Source organism: Eptatretus burgeri, chromosome 15 (genome assembly GCF_056783735.1).
Source record: "Eptatretus burgeri isolate ZD-2024b chromosome 15, Ebu_testis_v1, whole genome shotgun sequence".
Classification (NCBI taxonomy): Eukaryota; Metazoa; Chordata; class Myxini; order Myxiniformes; family Myxinidae; genus Eptatretus; species Eptatretus burgeri.
In genome coordinates this window covers 39,461,675-39,484,143 of record NC_140975.1, presented here as the reverse complement: position 1 = coordinate 39,484,143, position 22,469 = coordinate 39,461,675, and the positions used below count along the sequence as shown (strand labels likewise).

The window sequence follows — 22,469 nt, the reverse complement described above, 5'->3', positions numbered from 1 at the left end:
TGTCCGTCCGGTGGGCGACGTGCCGCGATTCGAGTTACGTGGCCGTCAGCACGCCGGCGGGCGCGAATCCGTAACAATATAATATAATATATATATATATATATATATATATATATATATATATATATATATATATATATATATATATATATATATATATATATATATATATATATATATATATATATATATATATATATATATATATATATATATATATATATATATATATATATATATATATATATATATATATATATATATATATATATATATATATATATATATATATATATATATAGCCTGGTGTTGGCGCAGTGGTTCGGGCAGCGGCTTGGGATCCAAGAGGTCCTGAGTTCAAGCCCCGTTGAGCCACTGAATTAATACACCAGGGGGTTGACTCAGCCTGTCATCCTTCCGAGGTCGGCGAAATGAGTACCAGTGTACTGGGCTGGTGTATACCCCGGTTAAAATAGGTGTACCATATCCCTGCCTCGTAAGAGGCGACCAGGGTTGCGTCAGGAAGGGCATCCGGCGTAAAACATGGGCCAAATCACAATGCGGATCATACGGATGATCCGCTGTGGCGACCCCTCACGGGAGCAGCTGAAAGAAGAAGAAGAAGAAGAGATATATATATATATATATAATCTTGAACATAAAACTACCGACGAACCCACTCGATCCCCTGGAAAGACTCAGATTTACAAGAAAAACCCAAGAAATAGCAAGAGGCAAATCAAGGAGTCCCTTATCCAAATCAAAAACATTTTCTTTTTCAACGTTGATTTTTTAATTTTTTGGGGAGGGATACAGAGTCAAGACTCTTGGAGGAGCTGATCTTCATTCCCATTTTCAAGCCCAATATGTATACAGTGGTTTGCTAACTTGTATCACAAAAAAGCAAAGGAACAGGAGAGAGGAAGAAACCAGTATCAAAGCAGGGTCATAGGATCAGGTCAGGCAGTGTTAGGATGAGCCATCAGGGGACAGATTCTGGGGTCCTGCCCCATTTCCCCTTCATACAACTACCACCCTTACTTCCTCATTCCACAATCCTGGATTCACCTTTTCAAAACTGCTTCTCTTGTTCCAGAGAAAGTTCATTGCATGGAAAAATAATAATTAAAGGATTCACAAGGCAATAGGAGTCACCAGAGCACCAAGGTCATGGGAACTTGCAAGGAAGGTTGTAGGACAAGCAGGAAAATCATTCAGGCATTTGAGGTGAGATAGCACACTGACAGGCATTACAAATCAGGTTGTGGCAGTGGTGGGGAAAGGCATAAAGGTAGACTGCTATTATAGTTTTGCTGCAGTAAAGTCAAGCTGAAACAATCGATTTTTGTTTCACTCTAATTGCATCATACCTGAAAATCGATTGCTGGTATCCTTCACCAATTCATGCCATGACAAGGCGCTTGCTATGGCAAAAGCATGCTGAGCAGAACAAGGCCTGTCTATCCAGAAACCTATTCCAGCTCATCGTTTTGTCCCCTCCCCACCTCCACCACCAAAAACAATCCATTATGCAGACATAAATATGATATGTTTTCCACAAATGTTTGGCATAAGCTTGAGAACAAAAGTTGGTTTGAAGCAAGGTTCAAAACCACAAAGTGGCTTGCAATGTATGTTTTAACCATTTGGTCATGGTTCTGTTCATGACTTCCTCCTTGCACCAATTCGGAGTTCACTCATGAACTTATGGAACATCGTGATAAAAGATGAGCAAGGACGTCAAGGTCAAAAGATAAGCTTACCTGTACTCATTAACAAGCACACTTTCTCAAACTTGCAAGGTATGCACTTGCTCAGGAAGCCTTCACAGATGTAAGACAAAAAATAAAAATAAAACAAGCAAACTCATCAACAGTGATTGAGCAACTGGTAAATGGCATTACAAAAGTATAAAAAAACAAAAACAAAAACCAAAGAAAGCTTCATCATTGATTAAAAAAAAAAATCTATACTGGAAGTGAACGATACAAGATCAGATAGCAGTCACAAGGCCAGTTCACAATGTACCTTTAGACCAAAAAAAAAGACAAAAACAAAAAACTTCCAATTCCATAATGTGAAAATAAAAGGGTCATCCACAAAGTTTTGGAATGTTTGTCAAAAGTCAAACTTCTTGATCAATTACACATGTGGATGTTAGGAGTTAAAAACTGGCTGTGTGAATCAATTCCAATCCCCAACCCTCTTCCATAATATTCCCTCTACTTATTAGGTTGCATGCCTCCCCCCACACCCCCCATTAGGATTCCCAAGCTCAAGTAACCCTGCCATTTAATTAAATAAAAACAAAACAAACAAAAACACCTTCATGGATCAAATAGACTCCATAGTCACCATTCAGCAAATGAGACTTTGCAGTCACGTGTCATTGCTGCCACGCTTGTGTTTTATATAAATTTGAAATTCTCCTTTGTTTCCTTGATAAAATTAAAGAAAAGGAAAACAGGGGTGTGAGGGTGTGGAGAAAAATGGTATAACATTTCTATTACTGATTAGAAAACAGTAAGTTTAATACATGGATACCTTCAAGGGTTGAGGAAATGAAAAAGCAGGAATTGGGCCAACAATTTCAGGTCAGAAAGTTTTTGGCCCTTGTATTACAAGAATGCTGGGTGAAAGCAGAGAAAAACAAAAAAAAAAAGAGAGTGAGAGAGAGCAAGAGAGAAAAGGAAGTAACCAAGTAGGAGAATTCAGTTCATCAATCACAGACATATTTTGCCCATAACTTCATCAGCATGGAAAAAGTTTAATACATTCTGAATCATGTGCAGGGGGCTTCAAGGTTAAAAAACGGAAAAAAAAGAAGTGCCTCAGGCCTTGTGCGATGAGCCACGCCAGGCAAGCAGCAGCCACGCGAAAACCGTACACGCCAAGGGCACAACATGCATGATGAAAGCGACGGAGTGCCAGTAGCGCAGCGTGTCTTGCAGAGACAGCAGCACAAAGCCCATGCACATGTAGTCGTAAGCACGCATCTTCAAGAACCAATGCACCCAGTCGAAGGTCGTGCGATGGTGCACAGGAAGCCGGTCCCGCACAGCCTTCTCCATGGCATTCTCGGCGGCGAGGCACAGCGGGATGGTGAGGAAGCTGAGGTAGTACCCTGGATGAATGCCGTGCCAGAATGCGCTCACCAGCATGGTCCAAACACTCCTTGGCAGTGAAGTTGAAAATGGATGGATATTATAAATTTACAGAATAAGCTCAAAGTGGAAAAAATACAACTACTCAATCAAATACTCAAACCATTAGGAAGTGCAGATTAAAAATACTTTTCCCAGAATATTTTTTTTAATTTTTTAGTTACAAAATTAATGTAAAAGTGGGCATGCATCTCTCACACTGCTCAGAACACATGGCACCACTCAAAAAATGCAATTTTTCATATGAAACAAACAAGATAATTTCCTTTATCGATCACAATCATACATTCATCAGGGACAAAAAACAAACAAACACAAAACAAATACATTTGATTAATAGTGCAAAGCAATTGCACATCTGGGTTCCAAAAGGTCAACTTTATCAGCTCGTTTACACATCTTCGAAGCACTTGTGACACAGTGGGCAGTAATTGAAAGTGCATCTGGAGTTCACATTATACCTGGCCACTAATAAATAATGTCTCACTTTAAAAAATTTTTTTTACAGATTTATATGACCAGAGCAAAGTGAATAGCTGCATTTGTGGTGTTTGCCAACACCGAGACAAACTTTTTACCTGCACAGACACGGGAATGTCCATATTTTTTTTTCTTCTCCTGCCTCACTGAAATCAAATAGCATGACAATGTCACTGCGATGTTGAATGGCCACTTCTCCGCAGCATCAATCGGCCAAAACAGCCCTGGCATTTGAGCAGATGTCCCTCGCCACTGCACCCCGCCCATGACTGATCAAATTGGTTGTGAAAACTGTCCGGTCCCAAATGGCCTCGAACATGTGGTGCAAACGAGCCTATTGAGGGAAAACACCAATGTCGCTGGCACCAAATTTGGACAAGCAGTATACTTGCAAACCTCTCATTTTCCTTCCTGCACCCAATAAGGACCAAGAAGGTCAGTATTGCCTTCCTCAGTACGGGCTTATCTCACAGGGTATAGATTCCACAAATGTCACATTCCAGTTCTTGAATTCCACTTCTTGAGTGACAGTGGCAGTTCTTCTCCATGGTCTCTGCCAACTTTCTCAAGATAAGTTTTCCAGTAGTTTTTGTCACGTTTTAACTGTCATTTTTTTTTTCTTTGTGTTCACTGTGTGCTTATAGTTCGGTCTTGTGTTAAAACTTGTGCTCATTGTGGAGTTTTCACCGTCTTTTCATATCAGGTTTCCTTGAGGCCGACCCTTCTTCCCATTTGAGTGCGCGATCGCGTTTATTGTATTTTCTCCTTATTACCATCAGTTTTTATTTTCTCCACTTTTCCCTCCACCCTCCTTCAATCCCTCTCAACTCTACCCTCTGCTTCATGTCTTAAAATATATATATATATATATATATATATATATATATATATATATATATATATATATATATATATATATATATATATAAAAACTACATTAAAAAAACCCTTACCCCACGCAACCACGCGACTTCCTGTACATACTTCTTTCTCCTTCTTCTGCCGATCTACCATCTACTACATTTGCCAACCCATATTCACCATACACCTTAACGATTTTTTCTTCAACCTTTCCTAAAAAAAAAAAATATATATATATATATATATATATATAGTCTTTTAACATTACACCTCTCATAACCTTGTGTTTTCTCTTCCCCTTTTTCTTCTTCCTGTAACTTTCCTCGTCCTACCAGCTTCCTTCTACATTTGCCGATCCAAATTCACCAACACCTTCACGATTTTTCTTCAACCTTTCCTTTTCCTAATCCCATGTAATCTTTATCAAATAATAATAAAAAATTAAAAAACTGTCTCTTAAAATGTTACAACTTCCTCTTTCACACGTGCGGTTCTCGGTATTGCATCATAATTCACAACTCTTTTTCTTCTTCAAAAGACTGTTTTCAACTCGACCTTTCTTTCATCCCTTGTTTAAAAAGTCCCACTGTTACAACGGTTCTTTTCTCCATTCTCTTAATTCTCCTTTTTTGCATCCCTCACATAATGTCTTCAATCGCATCTCTGACACAAAAAAACAAATTTTAATCTCAGTTTGCAATGTATGTTTGTGTTCTATCAATCGTCCTGTTTTTTTCCAACTTCAGTGCCAATTCACCCCTCCTCCTCAAATCTACGTTCTCCTAACCCCTCACATGTAATCCCCTCTCTTACCCCTCATCCTACCTCCACTCTTGACACCTCTTCACTGTCTTCTGCTTCAGTATCAGCTCCTCCTCTGTTGTCCCAAAGTATGTGGCGTTCTAATATCTGTGGGCTCCATTCTAACCTAACAGCTATCTCACTCTCTCAATCATTACACTCCTCATCACCACAAACATGCTCCTTCCTTCCTCTCAGCACACCTCCCTCTCTTTCCGACCCCTCAAATGTTGTACCTCCTCCTGCCTGCTCCCTTCTTCACAACACCTCTACCAAGTCTCATCCTTACCCTCTCCTCACCTCTCCCATCACCCTCCAGCACCTTGGCCATGCCTGCTCTCATAGTCTCCCACTCCCTCTCAAAGCAACCTTCACACTCTTCCACCTCAACTCTCCCCTCTCACCCTTCTCTCTCCAAACTTCTCCCTCACTTCCCCTTCCCCAAGTTGCCCCCCACCTCACATCCAAAAAAGCTGCATACTTTCCCCACCCTCTCTCTTCCATCTCATCACTCAACCTCCTCCAATCTTCAACTGCCCTCTGCCCACTCTCTTACAACTCCCCACTGTACCTCAACACATCATCACCGAGCCTTTTCTCCTCCTCATCTGGCCCTCTCCTCCAGCTCGACTGCAATCCCCCACACTCTTTAAAGAACTCTACTTATCTTCCCCCCTCCTCCTTCATGCTATCCTCCCCTCCCCTGCACCCAAAACCTTTTCCCCTCCCTCTTCCTCAACAGTGTGGACCTCAAACGTCTGGGGCTTTCACTCAAACCTGACAGATCTTTCCACACAGGTTGCCACTGACAAACCAAACAATCTGCTGAACAGAAACTTCACTCCTTTAAGACGTCTCTGACTCCCTAGTATCTCTCCCTGGTTACTCTCTCCTCCGGTATGACAGACCTGAGCCTCGTCCTAGCGGCGGAGTTGCTCTCTTCATCAAATACTCTATTCCTCACTCATCATGAACTGCCCTCTCTCACCCACACCCCCAGCAATACCTCTGGCTAAGGCTTCCCCTCCACTCCTACCTCATGTTTATGTGTGTGTTGTACTGTCCACCAAGCAGTGATGACTCCATTTACACCCCACTATCTGAAAACATGGACCAACTTCTATTCTCTCATCCCAAATCTCTCTTCCTCATATATGGTGACTTGAAATGTCACCATATTGGGTAGTGCGTTGTATAATATACATACAACATATCACCCAGTTGGCTGGGTGTGGGTACCTCTCTCACCTGCCATGACACTTCAGCAAAGGACTTCTGTGACTCATTGGGACTGACACAATCCATCAATTTCCCGACCTGGATCTCAACCAACGGTACTCCATCTTTTTCTGGATCTGATTTTAACCAATTTCCCAGAAAATATCTGCTGTTCTTCCTCCACACCAATCAGTTCATCTGACCACATTCTTGTCAAAGCAGACATCTCTCTCGCTGTTATTAGAGAACCACCTCAGCGCCGTCGAGTCTGGCATTTCACTCAGGCCAACTGGCAGGGACTTAAAGCAGCCATAAAACTTCTAGACTGGTCTGCCATCTATCTCTACTTCTTCCGACAAAAACTTGTCCTGGGAATTCTTTCAAAGAAACCTGACCTCTTTCATGCAGATTTATCCCATCTCGTCTTCAGTTGTCCTACCCTTCCTCTCGCCCACGGTACACTGAAGCTTGTGGCGAGGCAGTTGTCCTGAAACAACTTGCCTTTGCCTCATGGAAGGCTAATCCAACTGAAGGCAATCACAGTTCCTTCCACAAAGCTCGGAACAAGTGTGTGTCTACCCTCAGGAGAGCAAGAGAACATCTTTGTAATCTCAAGTCTGAACCAGTCTCCCTCCTCCAAATCCTGGTGGCATCTAGTTAAGTTTGTTTCTGGTGTACGTTTCCCCTACTTCCCTTCCCTTACTTCAAATGGCCGCACAGCTGATACTGCATGTGAAAAGGCTGAATGCCTAAACTCCCCGTTTGCTTCTTAATCTTGTGTCCGAAACCCATCGCTTTCTGTACCCACTGTACCCAGTCGTACCCAGCTGTTCCTGGACTCTGTGTACTTTTCTCCTGACAAGGTGGAGAGTTTGCTGTCAAACCTTGACTCAGATTCTGCAACCGGTCCAGAAGGCATCAGCCCTCGTGTCCTAAAAACCTGCTCTGCTGTTCTTGCTCACCCTCTCTCTGTTCTCTTCACCCTCTCATTTTCTCAAGGCCATCTGCCATCTGCTTGGAAAACAGAAAACATGACCGCTCTGCAAAAAAGGTGCAAAAACAGATCCCTGCAATTGCAGACCAATCAGCCTTCTCCCAATCATCAGCAAGATTAATCTCAAATCTTTCCTTGAGGATGCTTTATGCAAACGGGAATTGGTCCTTGTAAGGGAACTCATGATACATCTGCAGGTGGAAAAGGGAGCAAGATTCAAAAACGACCGTTTTGCGAACACCTACCCAAATTGTGAGGCTTCTCTCACTTGAACTACCCATCAAAATGAAGGCTTCCCCCATTCCAAAGTTTAATTTCACAGTGAAGTTTCTACACCACTCAGATCTATGTACAGATGAATAATAAATCTGAAAGAAAGCAATTGGCATGACATACATAATCAAGGCAGAAATATTAAGTCATTCATATCTGTTCCATAAAAATTGCTCAAAATACCTTTTTGGCATTCAAAAGGATGCAAATTTGGGCTTTTAGATGACATGTAACTGGGCCAAGGGATGACAAAAGGGGCATGGAAAAGCATATAAATTATGGGAAATGTCACCTGAGGATGTATGGTCGAAAAGGGGCGGTCTTGAAGATGTACTGTGCTAACCACCACTGCACGCTCATGTTCCAGTAGCGCATTCCATCCTTGACACGCACGCAGAAGTCGGTGCTGTAGCAGTCTATGTTCTTTATAGTATCAAAGTTATACTCCACTAGGCCCTCTTCCTCAGAAGAAGTGCTGGAAGGCAAGGAATTGCAACAGGTCCTTTTAAAGTGCAATATAGAGAAGGTCTTCCTTAATCGTGTACAATACAGAATTACAAGTCGATATTTTTTGTGAGGCTCCTCTCACTCGAGCTCGCATTTGCAAGCAAATTGGGCCTCAACATTGTGTCAAAGCTAACACAAACTGATATGGAGAAACCTGGTAATGGATGAAGTAGTTAATACCTCACTTTATACAAAGATATGTTGTACATATCATGACAATGCTCAAAAAGCATGCGACATTCCATCCAATATAATTTTGGATTGTGCTTCATAACCCTGGCCCGAACACACAATACAACTTGCATCCCATATTTAATTTGTCCTTGTACCTTCCAGAGGAGCCATCTGTAGTACAATTACAAATGCATGAGAAAGACACAAGAACGGGAAGGTTTGAAACCTTAAAAATTTGAATAATTTTTTTTTAAGGAAGGAGGAGGGGTGGAGATCCTTTGAGTCCAAGGGAGTAATGGAGAAGAAAGGAGAAGGTGATGGGGGAGGAGGTGGGTGGGGGGGGGGGGAAAGAAATGTAGGTTATGCTGAAATGACCATTTTTGGCACACGTTATTTGAAGATAGCCCTCTTGTGTTTTTTGTTTCATTTTATACGAGCAAGGGCACCTGGCATTGCCCGGTGGTGTTCTAATCTTATTGATATTTTGAAAGAATCAGATGTTTTATTTTCTTTTTCATTTTGTGGGGGCCAAAAAGGTACAAAGGCTAAGGCACTATAGAACAATTAAAAAAAAATAAAATAAAATAAAATCCAACTAAACTTTTTTTCAAAGTTTTCTAAATATTTTCTTGGCCTAAAACACTCACTGGCACTCACTGATGAACCTCTGAAAGTTTGATGAAGATCCATTTGGCCATCTGAGAAAAATGACGACGACGACCAACGCACACGCATGTATGCTCACACACTTTCATACGTATTCATCGTTTTTCTCACTTCTCGAGTTCCATAGTCGGACCAGCTCCAGGTTTCGCCCGGGCTCGTTTCGGATAAGCCCCCAATGCTGCGGCAATGCAGCCAGCCTCAGCCAGCAACCAGCACACGTAAAAACGCATGCGAAACGCAAAGAAAACGGGAACCATGTAGAAGAGGCGGAAAGCGAAGCCAGATTCGTAAAACTCATCAGAGAGCGCAGCACTTGCAGGGAAAAACCATGCAGAAATCAGGAAAAGCACACCAAAAACAGGCGCATATCGAACACGTTGCAGCAAAGGTCGCCACGTCGGGATTGAGGTAGTATGTGGTTGGTTCACCCAGTCATCAAACGTGCGGAATCGATAGAAAGGCCCTGTACACCAGTCACGAGAAGGGGAGGACCAGGGATACGAATGGTGAGAGGGGGATGGGTGAAAACGGAAAGCAAGTCCAGGGTCAACTTAAAATTACTGGAGGATGCAAATAAAAGGACATTTAAATGCATTAAAGCGATATAAAGTACGACAAAAGTAAAAATGCACATTTCACACAAGGTATATTCATGTTGTCAAAGCTGCATTACCGGTAAGTAAGCCGACGTAACAGTAACAGTAGCACCACATCTCCCATATGGTAGGCATCCGACGGAGAGAGAGAACCGAAGAAGGCCGACCAGCAGCTTTGTCCTCGACCTTCTGGAGTAGCGAAAGATCTCGGACCTCGTTTGCCAGGCTCACCAACTGTTGACGTGCAAACATCAAGTTGACCTCCAGTAGGAATACATCATTGTCACTGCAGAAGCATTCATCTTACTAAGAAAATAATAAACAAGCTCAAATGAGCTAAGATCCTCGTCCTCTTAATGATGACGTCATAAAAACGAAAATGACGTCATTTTGATGCATCAGGTTTGCAAAAAATAATTATCTGTGCTAATGCCTAGCTTGATTCCTGCAAACAAAATTCAAACAGCTTGCCTAGTTTCGGAGATAATGGTTTTGGCGATTTCTATTAGCGGTGATATTATGACGTCAACTTTTTTCTCGGAAGAATTTCCAAAATCGGAGATGGTTACTGCCTGCGCGTGGGCTTTCTACATATACATGGCAAGTTTCACGAAGATCCGATGAAAATTCTGGGTTGTGAAACAAAAAGTCAAAAAATAGGAATGACGTCATAAAAATTGATATGACGTCATCGTGATGCATCATATGTGCGGTAATTCATCTCTGCCAATGCCCTGTTTGATTCCTGCAAACAGAATTCAAAAAGCTTGCCTAGTTTTGGAGATAATTTTTTAGGCGATTTTCATTTGTGGAGATATTTTGTCATCATAACTTTTTTTCTAGGAGGAATTTTCAAAATCGGAGATGGTTACTGTCTGTGCAGGGTATTTTTACATGTATATATGCAAAGTTTCAGGAAGTTTCGATGAAAACTGTAGGCTGTGAAACAAAAAAGTACACAAGAAGATGAAGAACAACAATGCGAGTAAGACTTAGAGATCCTCCGCGAGGATCTAAAAACTAGAACGGCACTCGGTGGAGCACATACCTCTGCCACGTATTGACTGATCCATGAGAACATAACAGGCCCAATACATTTTTGGCCCCATCTTTCGATGAAGAATCACTTTGAAAATTAAAAAAATTCTCGTATCCAAATCTGGATTAGGATTTTCACCAAAATTGAATCAATTTGCCCTAGTCACATACACAACCAGCCCACAACGTTTTTAGATATTGTAATATATATTAGTTGAACCCCATCTCTCAATGGTGAAGAATCACAAAAAATTGTCACAAAAAAAAATCACCAAAATCTAAATCAGTTCGTCCTTGTCACACACTGAACCTGTCCATGAAATGTCATCAGAATCCGTCCACAACTTTTTGAGATATCCTGTACACCAACAGAAAAAAAAAAAACAGACAACCAAACAAAGATAGACAAGGGTGAAAACATAACCTCCTTCCACCTTTGGTGTCAGAGATTAAAGACAAGACTGAGCATTTCGTCATGCAGACTGCAGGGGGGGGGGGGGCGTACATAAATTAAAGTAGATCTGTGAAAGAATGATCTATATCAATGTAGATCTGTTAATTCGAACAGCCTTCACCATCCCTTCGGAAATGGTGAGCTGAAAATACGCGGACCGTAAAACCCCAACATTCACGGGGAATATGTTCTTGAAAACTGCCACGAATCGTGAATGTCAAGGCATTGCTTCAATGAGAAAAAGATTAGGTTCAAAACATATTTAAAATTTTTATATATATATATATATATATATATATATATATATATATATATATATATATATATATATATATATATATATATATATATATATATATATATATTGTAAACAATTCCCAAAGGTGAGCCAACTCCTTTGCCATGAGCGTCATGTTATTTTATCAAAAACAATCCGTTTGTTTTGTTTCAATCTATTGTGGTCCCCAAAGCACGTCTTGATCCCAGAAATGATTGCCGTTTTAACTGCTCGGAGTTTAAGCTTGCAGGAAGACATTCTGTACTCTCTTACGAAGATAGACTTCGAGTTTAAATTGCATAATTTAACATCCTGGCATCATAGTCCTTGTGTTAGAATTTCATTTTATTTTAAATCCAAAATAAAAGTTCTACGAAGAACAAGCCTCGCTGATCAGTGTGAGATTTATACCATATTTTACACTTTAATCATGTGCGTGACGAAAGGAATCATGAGACTTACAACTGAACAATAGATATGTAATTAAATAACAACTCCCCACATCATAACTCATCTATAATCTTCTCCGCTCCCCCAACAAGTTTTCAAAAAGATTCACCAAAGAAAGCCCCAAAGAACTATTTCCTCATCTCAAGATGGTGAGCGTTCCCACACGTGATTCAAATGACTCCTATAGTCGATAATATTCATCATGTCTGGCATCGTTAACGACAACATTCCAAGGGCAAAATTGATGGTTATGACATGGAGAAAATAAATGAACAAATATGTCAATGGTGAAATTGCTCCTGTATGTTACAACGATTTTCACCTTCAAACCGTTATCCTCGTTCTGATTTCTCAAATTTGCGAGGCTGCAGACTTATTGAACACAGCTACAACTAGAGGGGGAGCACTCGGTAGAGTGCAAAACCTCCGCCGCCAATACTACTGGGTCACTTAAGCGAACCTGATATCCTATTCATTGTAGGTCAAAACGGATCAGACTATACTGAACCACGATTGAATAAACTAAACTGGATCGACACGCATGTAGAAATGCCAAAAAAAAAAAAATCGAAATTTTTTTGAAAAAAAAGTTGCAAATTTTTTTTTTTCTCTAACAAATTTTTTTTGGGGGGGGTTGGAAATCACTTAAAACATGTAGAAATGCAAAAAAAAAAAAATTCTAATATTTTTCAAATAAAATCGAAATTTTTTTGTAAAAAAAGTTGCAAAATTTTGTTGTTTTTTTCTCGAACAAATTTTTTTTTTTTTGGGTTCGAAATCACTTAAAACATGTAGAAATGCAAAAACAAAAATTCAAATAGTTTTCAAAATGGCCGCCATAGCGGCCATAATGGACTTTGGACCAAGTCCAAAATCTAATGGCATGATCCTTGGACCATACCTAATCCCCCCACCAAGTTTTGTCGAAATCCGTGCAGGAGTTTTTCCGTAATACTGTTCACAAACAAACAAACAGACAGGGGTGAAAACAGTAACATCCGTCCATCTTCGATGGCGGAGGTTAAATATCCGATTACGGAGTGCCAAAATATCTCACAAATGCAACAACATTATGCATCCAAAAATGCATTGCAGTTAAAATTGTCAAGAAACCAAAAGGCTGGAGACTCCACTCCCTGCGAGACAGTTCACCACACGTACATTGGGAAACCGAGACTTCCTGCTGGCATGAGTACTTTTCATGATGACCGCAAACTTCCTGATGCCAATGGTGACATGAGAGGAAGTGTGTTATCAAAGTTTTAAAACAGTCACAAAGATTTCAAGCACCTCGTTCTCACATGATCCCCAATGATAAAGCAGACATCGATGCACTCGCTCCGATTGGAGATGCAGACTCAACCAATAAGAGGTTGTAGGCACGAGGTGATCAATATCATGATGTCAAGAGCGTCCCAGTCTGGTAGGCCGGTGGTTGGATTATGACCCTGACCCAATCATACGGACGGCGTTTAAAATGATACGTGCAGCTTCCCGGTTTGCTGCTCAGCATTTATAGGATAGCGTATGGGCAAACCTCGTCGTAGGTTGTCATCCATGGTGAAGAGGTAATTTATCCTCAATTGCTCCTCTGAGTGTAGAAAGAAAAAGAGGCATCATAAAGATGGGGTTGCAGGCACCCCAGAAGTTGAGTGGCTGAGTTTATCTGAAGAAAAGTCTGGTTTCATCTCATGCATATGCGCAATTTGTGATGCAGTTCGAGAAAAATAAATAAATAAAAGCGTTCCCATTCGGTCTCTCTAGGTTGTGGGAAACGCCAAAACTTAACGAGTACGAAATGGAAAAAAATTATGCAGAAACGACTCAAAAAGTTTCATTCCAACAAGAGCTTATTACCCGATCAAACAATGTAACAGAGCCTACATGGAGGGAATGAAAACAATATTTGTTTTTCAACATTGTTCCTTCCCACTTATAATCACCTTCAGTGTCAAAATTAGTTGCATAGCATTGGCAAAGGCAGGTGGAGATGGGAGACCAAGCAGGTGGCAAGTGCGGAAGAATCCAAGATAGGAAAAGGTCCACAAGAGAGTCAGCATATGGCAATGCCTGCAAACAGATAAACAAAGGGAACAAAGGAGTTTTAGGTTCAAGTTTCAGTTGGATGATTGAACACACATTACATTTATCCGATGTTTGTCTAAAAACAATTTATAAATATTATAAATAGATTGCATAATCCTTGATATCCCTGTGTCGTAAGAGGCGACGAGGGTTGCGTCAGGAAGGACATCCGGCGTAAAACCTGTGCCAAATCATTATGCGGATCATAAAGGATGATCCGCTGTGGTGACCCCGAACGGAAACAGCCGAAAGAAGAAGACATTGCATAATCCTAAAACTGGTTTCAGACCAGGTCACTCCACCTGGATATGCTGCTTCTGCTCTCCCAACAATGGATGGAGGTCCTCAATGCCAGACATGAAATCAGAGCCATATCCCCAGACACATCGTGTGCTTTTGACACGGTCTGGCACCCTGCCCTGCTCACCAAACTCTCTTCCTATGGTATCCAAGGCCATCTCCACTCATGGCTCACAGACTTCCTCTCCTGTCGCAGTCAACGTGTGGCCCGAAATGGAGTTCTTTCATGCCCTCTTCCTGTCCAGGCTGGAGTTCCTCAAGGTAGCGTTCTGGGCCCTGTTCTTTTTCTGGTTTTCATCAACGATCCCTCCGACTCTCTGGAAAATCCTCTTTATCTCTTTGCTGATGACTCCACCCTCTGCCGTACCATCTGACATCCCTCAGACCGGCAAGCAGCAGCTTCTTCGCTCACTGCAGATCTGGATAAAATCACAAACTGGTCCAACACGTGGAACATGTCTTTCAATCCGGACAAATCTCAAACTCTCACCGTGTCTCTCCGAAATGACGGTTAAGAACCCCCCCCCCCATCCACTTTCTCAACAATCGTCTGGAAGAAGTCCTTTCTTTCAAGCTTCTGGGTCTCACTATCTGCCATGACCTTTCGTGGAAAAGCCACATTTCAAACCTCGCTTCCAAAGCCAGTCGCCGACTGGGAATCCTCCGTCGTGCAAAGTCCTTCCTCGGCCCAACTGAGCTCCTGACCACTTACAAAGCTTTCGTCTGCAGCCTGATGGAGTACTGCTCTCCCATCCGGGCTGGTGCTCCTGCCTCCCACCTTTCTCGGCTTCACGCTATGGAAACCAAGGCATTTCGGATCATTGGCATCTCCGGTGATGAGGCTGAGTCTTTGGGCCTCTAACTCTCTCTCACCGCAGGCTGGTCGGTGGTCTTTTTGTTTTCTACTGTCTCCTCTCCAGCCTCGCACCCCCTGCTCTCTCTGCGATTTGTCCCCACCACATTTCCGCAGAGTGCTTAAGGTCCGCTAACAACCCCCTTCTGGTAAAACGACCAAAATCACGAATCACTGCTCAACTTCACTCTTTCATTCCTCTTTTTTCCTGCCTTTGGCATAAACTCTCTCACTCTATTCAATCCCATTCTTCCCTCCAGGCTTTCAAAACAGCTGTTCACCACCACCTCTTATCATCCCCTATCCAAATCCTCGATCTTTTCTACCCCTGATAATCCACCCAAGCCCACCTCCTTCAAATTCCCTGCTCCCCTTCCTGAAAGTCCCTGTAATGTCCATCTTGTATTCCCCATGTTCCCCACCCCATCCTTCTCGCTTCCACAGATCTCCGAATGTCTCTGTTCCCCACTGCTTTTTCCTTCCTACTCCCACCCCTCTTGTCTCATGCCCCCCTTGCTGTGTGTTGTGTGTTAGCTCTCATACAAGCCTCGACAAGGTATACAAAAAAATAAAATAAAATAAAAACCAATGTCACTCGCAGGGTGACCCGTATCTTGCCAAAAGGTGACCACGTGTGACTTCTTTAAGGTCACACTGAGGTGAACAGAGCTGCTATCCACCAGGAGCGACTCCTTGAGGAATATCTGCCTACGAGAGATTCCGATGAGAATCGTTCTACAGAGTCACCATGAAAAATATGTTTGCCTCATAACGTCACCAAATGACGTCATAATGTCTCAAGCTTGGCATATCTAGAAAGCACTCATCGAGGTGTTCAATTTGAGGTATTACACGATATGGTACCTAACATTTCAAAATTTGACCTTGGGGTCAAAAACCTTCGACCTCCAGCGCTAACCATGAAGGTCAAGGCCGATTGCCACCAAAAATTAATCAGCTGAGCGCCAGACCATGAACTATATTCCCATGAAGTTTGAAGACGATCCGATCAAAATGACTCAAAAAATAAGGGTTTCGTCGACTCCCCTGATTTGCGACAAAATGACCTTGACCTTTGACCTTGACCTTGAAAATTTTATGCACTGAAAGGGACGTCTATAGGACTCTGATATGCGAAGTTACAAAAATTTCCAATGATAACTGTGCTCTGCACAGTGATCGATACGTGACTACAGACAAACAAACAAAAAAAATAAAACATACAAGCTGACTAACATATCTTGCAAAAACTTCGTTTTGGCAAGATAAAAAAATGAAAAACAAACAAGCTCAAATGAGCTAATATCCTCGTCCTCTTAATGATGACGTCATAAAAACGAATATGATGTCATTGTGATGTATCAGGTTTGCGATAAATTATCTGTGCTAATACCCGGCTTGATTCCCGCAAACAAAATTCAAACAGCTTGCCTAGTTTCGGAGATAATGGTATAGGGGATTTCCGTTAGCAGTGATATTATGACATCAACTTTTTTTTCTAGGAAGAATTTCTAAAATCAGAGATGGTTCCTGCCTGCGCGTGGGCTTTCTGCATATACATGGCAAGTTTCATGAAGATCCGATGAAAACTCTGGGTTGTGAAACAAAAAATGTCAAAAAATAGGAATGACATCATAAAAATGGATATGACGTCATAGTGATGCATCATATGTGCGGTAATTCATCTCTGCTAATGCCCTGTTCAATTCCCGCAAACAGAATTCAAAAAGCTTGCCGAGTTTCGGAGATAATTTTTAGGTGATTTCCAACACCCTGCAGATATATATGTTGAAATGTCTCATGAGGATTCCGGATTTCCCCCCCCCCTTAAAAAAAAAAAAAAAAAAAAAACGGGGGACATTCTGTATCCCCATCTGTCCGTCCATCAGTCCGTCTGTCATGCGATCACCACCTCAAAGGTTGTGCAGAAATTGACCAATCTTTGTAGTTATGATCACCATATGGCACAAAGGTGCAACAACAGTATCATTTTGGGGCTGCCCCCTGGGGTGGGGTCAAAAGGTTAAATACCAACAAAAAAATATATGCAATTACTAGCACTTTTTAATGAAACATTGTATCTGCAATAAACATTGGGGGATGCATAAAATATGGAACGATTTTTTTTTTTATTCGACCCCTGGTTCATTCCCCAGGGGGTGGGTGTAAGTGAGGGTCATAGGGGTCCAGCTTCCAGGGCCAGGTCAGAGGTCCCTGTCTCTGTTAATTCAAAATTTGATATTGGGTCATTCCTGGTCAAACCTTTTGCCTTTCAAGTCTGCCTTAGGTGGGAAGCATGGGGAATTGCAAGGCGTGCCATCAACTTCGTTCTCGTTCTTTTTATAAAGCATGCATACTTGGTAGGACAGCATATTTGATAACACACTTAACAAATAAATCACATGCTCTGGATTCAAAGCCCACCCAAAAATGTCATTTTTGTGACATGACAACAATGAGATGGGAGAAGGGAGCAGTTGTCTAGGAGGTGGGAGAGGATTTTGGGAGGGGGGGGTGGTGTTGCATTTTGCAACCCATCATTCTTCAGATCTTCAGGTTGTGAACCCTAATAGTAGGCCATGGTATGCTGTTACACGAGACAAATTTCCTGCGTAAGATTAGCGATACAATTAGTACTATAGGTACCTGCAGTAGAGGAGAATACCAAGATGTGGATATTAATAGGGCACAGTCAGGATGTGAATCAAAATTCCTATACTTTCATCATGTTGCAACTTGGGTATCAAAATTCCGAGAGAACTGTCTATCGACAAGTATTTCAAAACTCGTTCGTCTTCCAACCGATCCTGTCATTATCACTTAAGAAGTATGCTCACCTGTGTGTGGCATGCACTATGAGGCAGGTCCCTGCTGTTACGACCACCGAATGCAGGGAATGGACTCCACAAAGCAACAGGGAAAGCCCAGCTCCCAAAAGGGCTGGCACAGCACAACGCAGAGACTGTCCTTCTAAGGTTTTGGTGAAAAATCCACCAGGAAGTGAAGCAAGCAACACCAAAAGGTAACACCACTCCTCTGGAGACATTGTGCTTGAAGGGTCATGTTAGGTAAAGAAAGCACAGAGCATGTAGTGTCAATTCTCCAAAAGACCGAATGCCATTGATAAAGGTACCAAACATCCATGTATCGTACATAAATAGTGCGTGTATATTGTATGTTGTATATTGTTACATTAAAAGGGAGTTGTGGGGGGGGGGGTGGGGTTCATAGATCGATTGCGCAAGACTTTAGACTGGACCGTGTGATCGCATAGGTTAGATTCACTTGGTAACAGGATGTTTGTCAGAAGTAGTCTTGTAAACCGTGCACTGAAAAGGCAGTGAGCGTCCCTTATCGAGCATTATCGAGAAAGATTATATGCTGTAAAACCTCCGGTTTTCAGGCGAGGTCGGATGGAGGACTTGTGGACACAAACATCATAGGCACCAAAGAACATTACAGACTATTTGGCCAGTGCACAGCAAGCCGTGGTGAAGTCGGCAATATATCCCTGGAGAAGGATGGTCGGCTTACTAACTATTGGAGGATGGCCTGGAAGACAGCACCTTCCACAAACAGTGAGTGATCTTTATCCTGGCATGCCATCAACAACGGACCAGCACGAGTGTCAAAGCAGCAGTGGTCAGAGCTTTCACCCCTCTCATTCTCTCCCTGCAAGTCTTCATTACTATTTTGCTTATCACAAAGTGTCGTTGAGATACTACTATCATAGCCAACGTGTGGCTCTTTACAGAATCCTTTCATCTCCTCTCCTTGTCAAGGCTGAAGTGCTCCAAGGCAGTGTTTCTGTGCCCAATCAGATTCCTGATCTTTATAAATTATCTCTCCGACTGGAAAATCCACTTTATCTATTTGCCAATGGCTCCACCCTGTGCCGTGACATCCCTCATCCTTCTGACAGGTAGCTGGCAGCAGCCTCTTCCCCCTCTTCCTACCTTGACAAAAAAAAACCACAAGCTGGTCACACACTTTGAATGTCTTTCAATCCTGAAATCTCATACTTTCACCATCTCTCTCCAAAAGGACCTTTGGAGGAAGTTGTCATTGAAACTCCTGGGTCTCACCATCAGCCATGATCTTTCTTGGGAAACCACATTTTGAAGTTGGCCTCCAAAGCTAGTCACCGACTGGGCATCCTCCATCGTACAAAGTCCTTCCTTGGCAGTCCTGAACTCCTATCCACCTCGGTCTTCCTCCACAGCTGCTCTCTTGCTCTCCCTGCTGGACTGGCTCCCCTGACTCACATCTTGCTCAGCTTGATGCTGTGGAAACCAAGGTCTTCAAGATCATTGGAATCTCCCACGCTGAAGCTGAGTCTATGGGCCTATTACTTAGCCATCGCAGACAGGTCACTGGTCTCTGTCTTCCACTGCCTCCTTTCTCGTCTTGTACCCTCTGCCCTTTCCGTGCCTTTTCCCCCAGGTTTCTGCAGGGTACACACGATCCATAATCACAACCTTTCTGGTGAAACTACGGAAATCCAGGATCACTGCTCACGTCTACTCATTTTTTTCCCTTTCCTCCCCACACCCACAGTTTGTCCAAGTTTGCCTCTATGTTGGTCTTCCACTCTGCTCTTGGTGTCTCCTCCCCCCTCTAAACTGTATGCCTGGTGTTGGCTTAGTTAGGGTCCTGAGTTCAAATCCCACTCAGCTGCTGAATTAATACCAGGTGGGGTTGACTCGACGTGTCATCCTTCCGAGGTCGGCAAAATGAGTGCCAGCATGCTGGTATCCTGTGTCGGAGTGGCGACCCGTCCAGGATTGTACCCAACAGCCAAGGAGACTGCTTAAGCAACACCAACGCTCTGCACAGAGTATGGTCCCAATCTCCTCCTCCTCCTCCTTCTCCTCCTCTCAACTGTTACTTTTGTCCCGATTCACTCACTGTGCTGGTACTAGCACTTCCACGAGCCTCGACTATGTATACACGCAAGAAAAAGTCGACACTTTGCAGCTTATTGTAGTTTTCCATTCCCAATTTTTCCCTCCTTTTGTTGGTGTGTTTGTGCTTGTTCATCCAGTGTCCCAGTTTGCCCCAGTTTCGTTCCACCTGCCCTCTCCTTCCGAGTGCATTGTTCACCACGCCCATTACACCTCAAATATGTCTGTTGTGTCCCTCTACCTTGCTGTTGCTGTTGCTGTTGCGGTTTCCCCTCTTTCTCCTTTTTTGTACTGGTCCGTTCTGTTTCTTTAGCTCTTCCACGAGCGTCGACTTTGTAATATACAAACAAATAAGTAAAGAGTCGGTCGCCCACTTGACGGGTCTGTCTGTCAAGGGACAAACTCTATCTATATCTATATAATATACACATTTAGAAATCATCACTTTTAGTGTTTGCATCAAAACAATCTTCATGAATCCTCCGTCTCGTGGTAATTAGCGTTGGTTTAATGAGAACACCATGCGTGATCACCACACGGTTTCACCGATCCCCCGATCCCCGGTGCAGCCATGAGGTGTTAACCAACAGCCACACCCGATGTTACCGTAACTCACCGGGACGTGGCTCAAGGAAGGGTTCACCCAAAACACCTTGATAACCACGAGCCCTGCACGGAGGGAGGCCGGAGGCCGTAACGGTGCCGGAAATCAGGACAAATCCAACGCTCGCCACACAGCGACCTCTGTCTACCGGCAGTAAGTGGAGTAGTCAGTAGGGCAGGCCGCGATTCTTCACGATCCGTGTTTTATACATTTATTACAAACGTTATTACCTTCAACGCTTCTCCAATTTACTCGAATCAATGTACACCCCAAACCTTAATAATAAACGTTCATATTTTACTTCAGGAACTGGAAAGGTTATCCCATCGACGATTTAACAAGAAAGCTGTACAGAACAGGGATATGTCTATACACCGCTCGATTACAAATCTGACAGGACAGCGATATGTCTATACACCGCTCGATTACAAATCTGACAGGACAGCGATATGTCTATACACCGCTCGTTTACTCATCTGACAGGACAGCGATATATCTATACACCGCTCGTTTACTCATCTGACAGGACAGCGATATGTCTATACACCGCTCGCTTACTCATCTGACAGGACAGCGATATGTCTATACACCGCTCGCTTACTCATCTGACAGGACAGCGATATGTCTATACACCGCTCGCTTACTCATCTGACAGGACAGCGATATGTCTTGTGGTGAATTAACGTGAATCGAGGGACATGACGCGGGATCACATGTTGTGCGTCTCGCGTATAAGGGGATGTCTCTGCGGCACGAGTGATTGTCCCCGGGGCATTGCTATTGACATCGGCTGTCCACTTGATGCTCGTTAACTGAAGGTGCTCATTGACTGGTGAGAATGGAGATTATATCGAACTCCGTGCTTACGCGGATTTAGTCTGCAATGGTTAACTGCCCATGTATACGTTACTGCTTATGTACTCCTAGCTGAACCTGTATTTCCTGGTGTGCCCACAGAAGCGGCTCCAATCAAATGGAATAAAGCCTAAACTCTGAAGGTTCTTCTCTCGCTCTCATTTCAATTTATTCCATTTAATTTTCTCGGCTCTCTCAACCAAAGATGGACAAGATCTACAAACCAGAGAGGTTCAACGCAGACCCGAACGCGACTGACGCAGAAATGAAATGGTCACATTGGTTCTGTTCCTTCTCACACTATCTGACCATCATCGCGGAGGGAGCTGACAAATTTGCCGCTCTCGTGAATCATGTCAGGCCAGCGTGTACAGGCTCTTCTCGGGGTGCGACACTTACGAAGCAGCGATCGACGTGCTGCAGGCGCTCTACGTGAAGCCCAAGAACGAGGTATACATACGACATCTTCTCAACACACGCAGGCAACCTGCCGGGGAGACAATCGATCAGTTCCTGCAAGCTCTGAATCAGCTGGGAAAAGACTGCAGCTTCCGGGCGGTAAGCGCCGAGGAACACCGAAAGGAAGCCACACGGGAGGCATTCATCCAAGGACTCAGATCAGCCCACATACGGCAACGCTTACTAGAGAAAGCGCAACCCACTCTTGACAAGGTAGTCGATCAGGCTCGAGCGATGGATACGGCTCAGCAGCAATCTGAGTCATTTGGGACACCGATGCTGCTCATGAACGCTGCTACGATGGGAACCCAAGGAACCCCACTGGCACAGACACAGCCTGACACAGGGGATGGAGAAACACCCGAGGAGCCGGATACCCAGACCTCGTCAAACTCCTCAGCAACTGCTCCGGTTGGTAAATGCTTATTTTGTGGGTACAAAAGGCATCCTTGTCAA

The 22,469-nt window shown here is 43.0% G+C and overlaps 1 protein-coding gene across 4 annotated transcripts; it reads right to left on the bottom strand.

Annotated features, from left to right (window-relative positions):
- Positions 1 to 769: 769 nt before the first annotated feature.
- MBOAT7 (membrane bound acylglycerophosphatidylinositol O-acyltransferase MBOAT7) lies at positions 770 to 21,084 on the bottom strand. 4 transcript variants are annotated; one of them, XM_085857940.1, is made up of 8 exons: positions 20,930 to 21,079; positions 20,712 to 20,843; positions 18,029 to 18,241; positions 13,897 to 14,023; positions 9,812 to 9,968; positions 9,250 to 9,601; positions 8,084 to 8,266; positions 770 to 3,174 (listed from the first exon to the last, which is right to left on the bottom strand). In XM_085857940.1, exons 3-8 carry the CDS (start codon positions 18,235 to 18,237, stop codon positions 2,832 to 2,834), a joined length of 1,371 nt encoding a protein of 456 aa, XP_085714066.1. In that variant the 5' UTR covers positions 18,238 to 18,241; positions 20,712 to 20,843; positions 20,930 to 21,079; the 3' UTR covers positions 770 to 2,831. The 4 variants fall into 4 exon arrangements, with proteins under 4 accessions (XP_085714066.1, XP_085714065.1, XP_085714068.1 ...); XM_085857939.1 differs by having other exon boundaries at positions 20,712 to 21,082; XM_085857941.1 differs by lacking the exon at positions 770 to 3,174 and having other exon boundaries at positions 8,080 to 8,266; positions 20,712 to 21,084.
- Between the last annotated feature and the right edge of the window lie 1,385 nt (positions 21,085 to 22,469).

Bases quoted from the DNA above. Each gene is read 5' to 3' on its own strand.
- MBOAT7 (XM_085857939.1), bottom strand. From the start codon at position 18,237: ATGTCTCCAGAGGAGTGGTGTTACCTTTTGGTGTTGCTTGCTTCACTT. The intron at 14,024-18,028 runs GTGAGCATACTT...ATCTGTTTGCAG, and splicing joins ATAGTGCATGCCACACACAG to GCATTGCCATATGCTGACTC. The intron at 8,267-9,249 runs GTGAGAAAAACG...CTTGCCTTCCAG, and splicing joins CCGACTATGGAACTCGAGAA to CACTTCTTCTGAGGAAGAGG.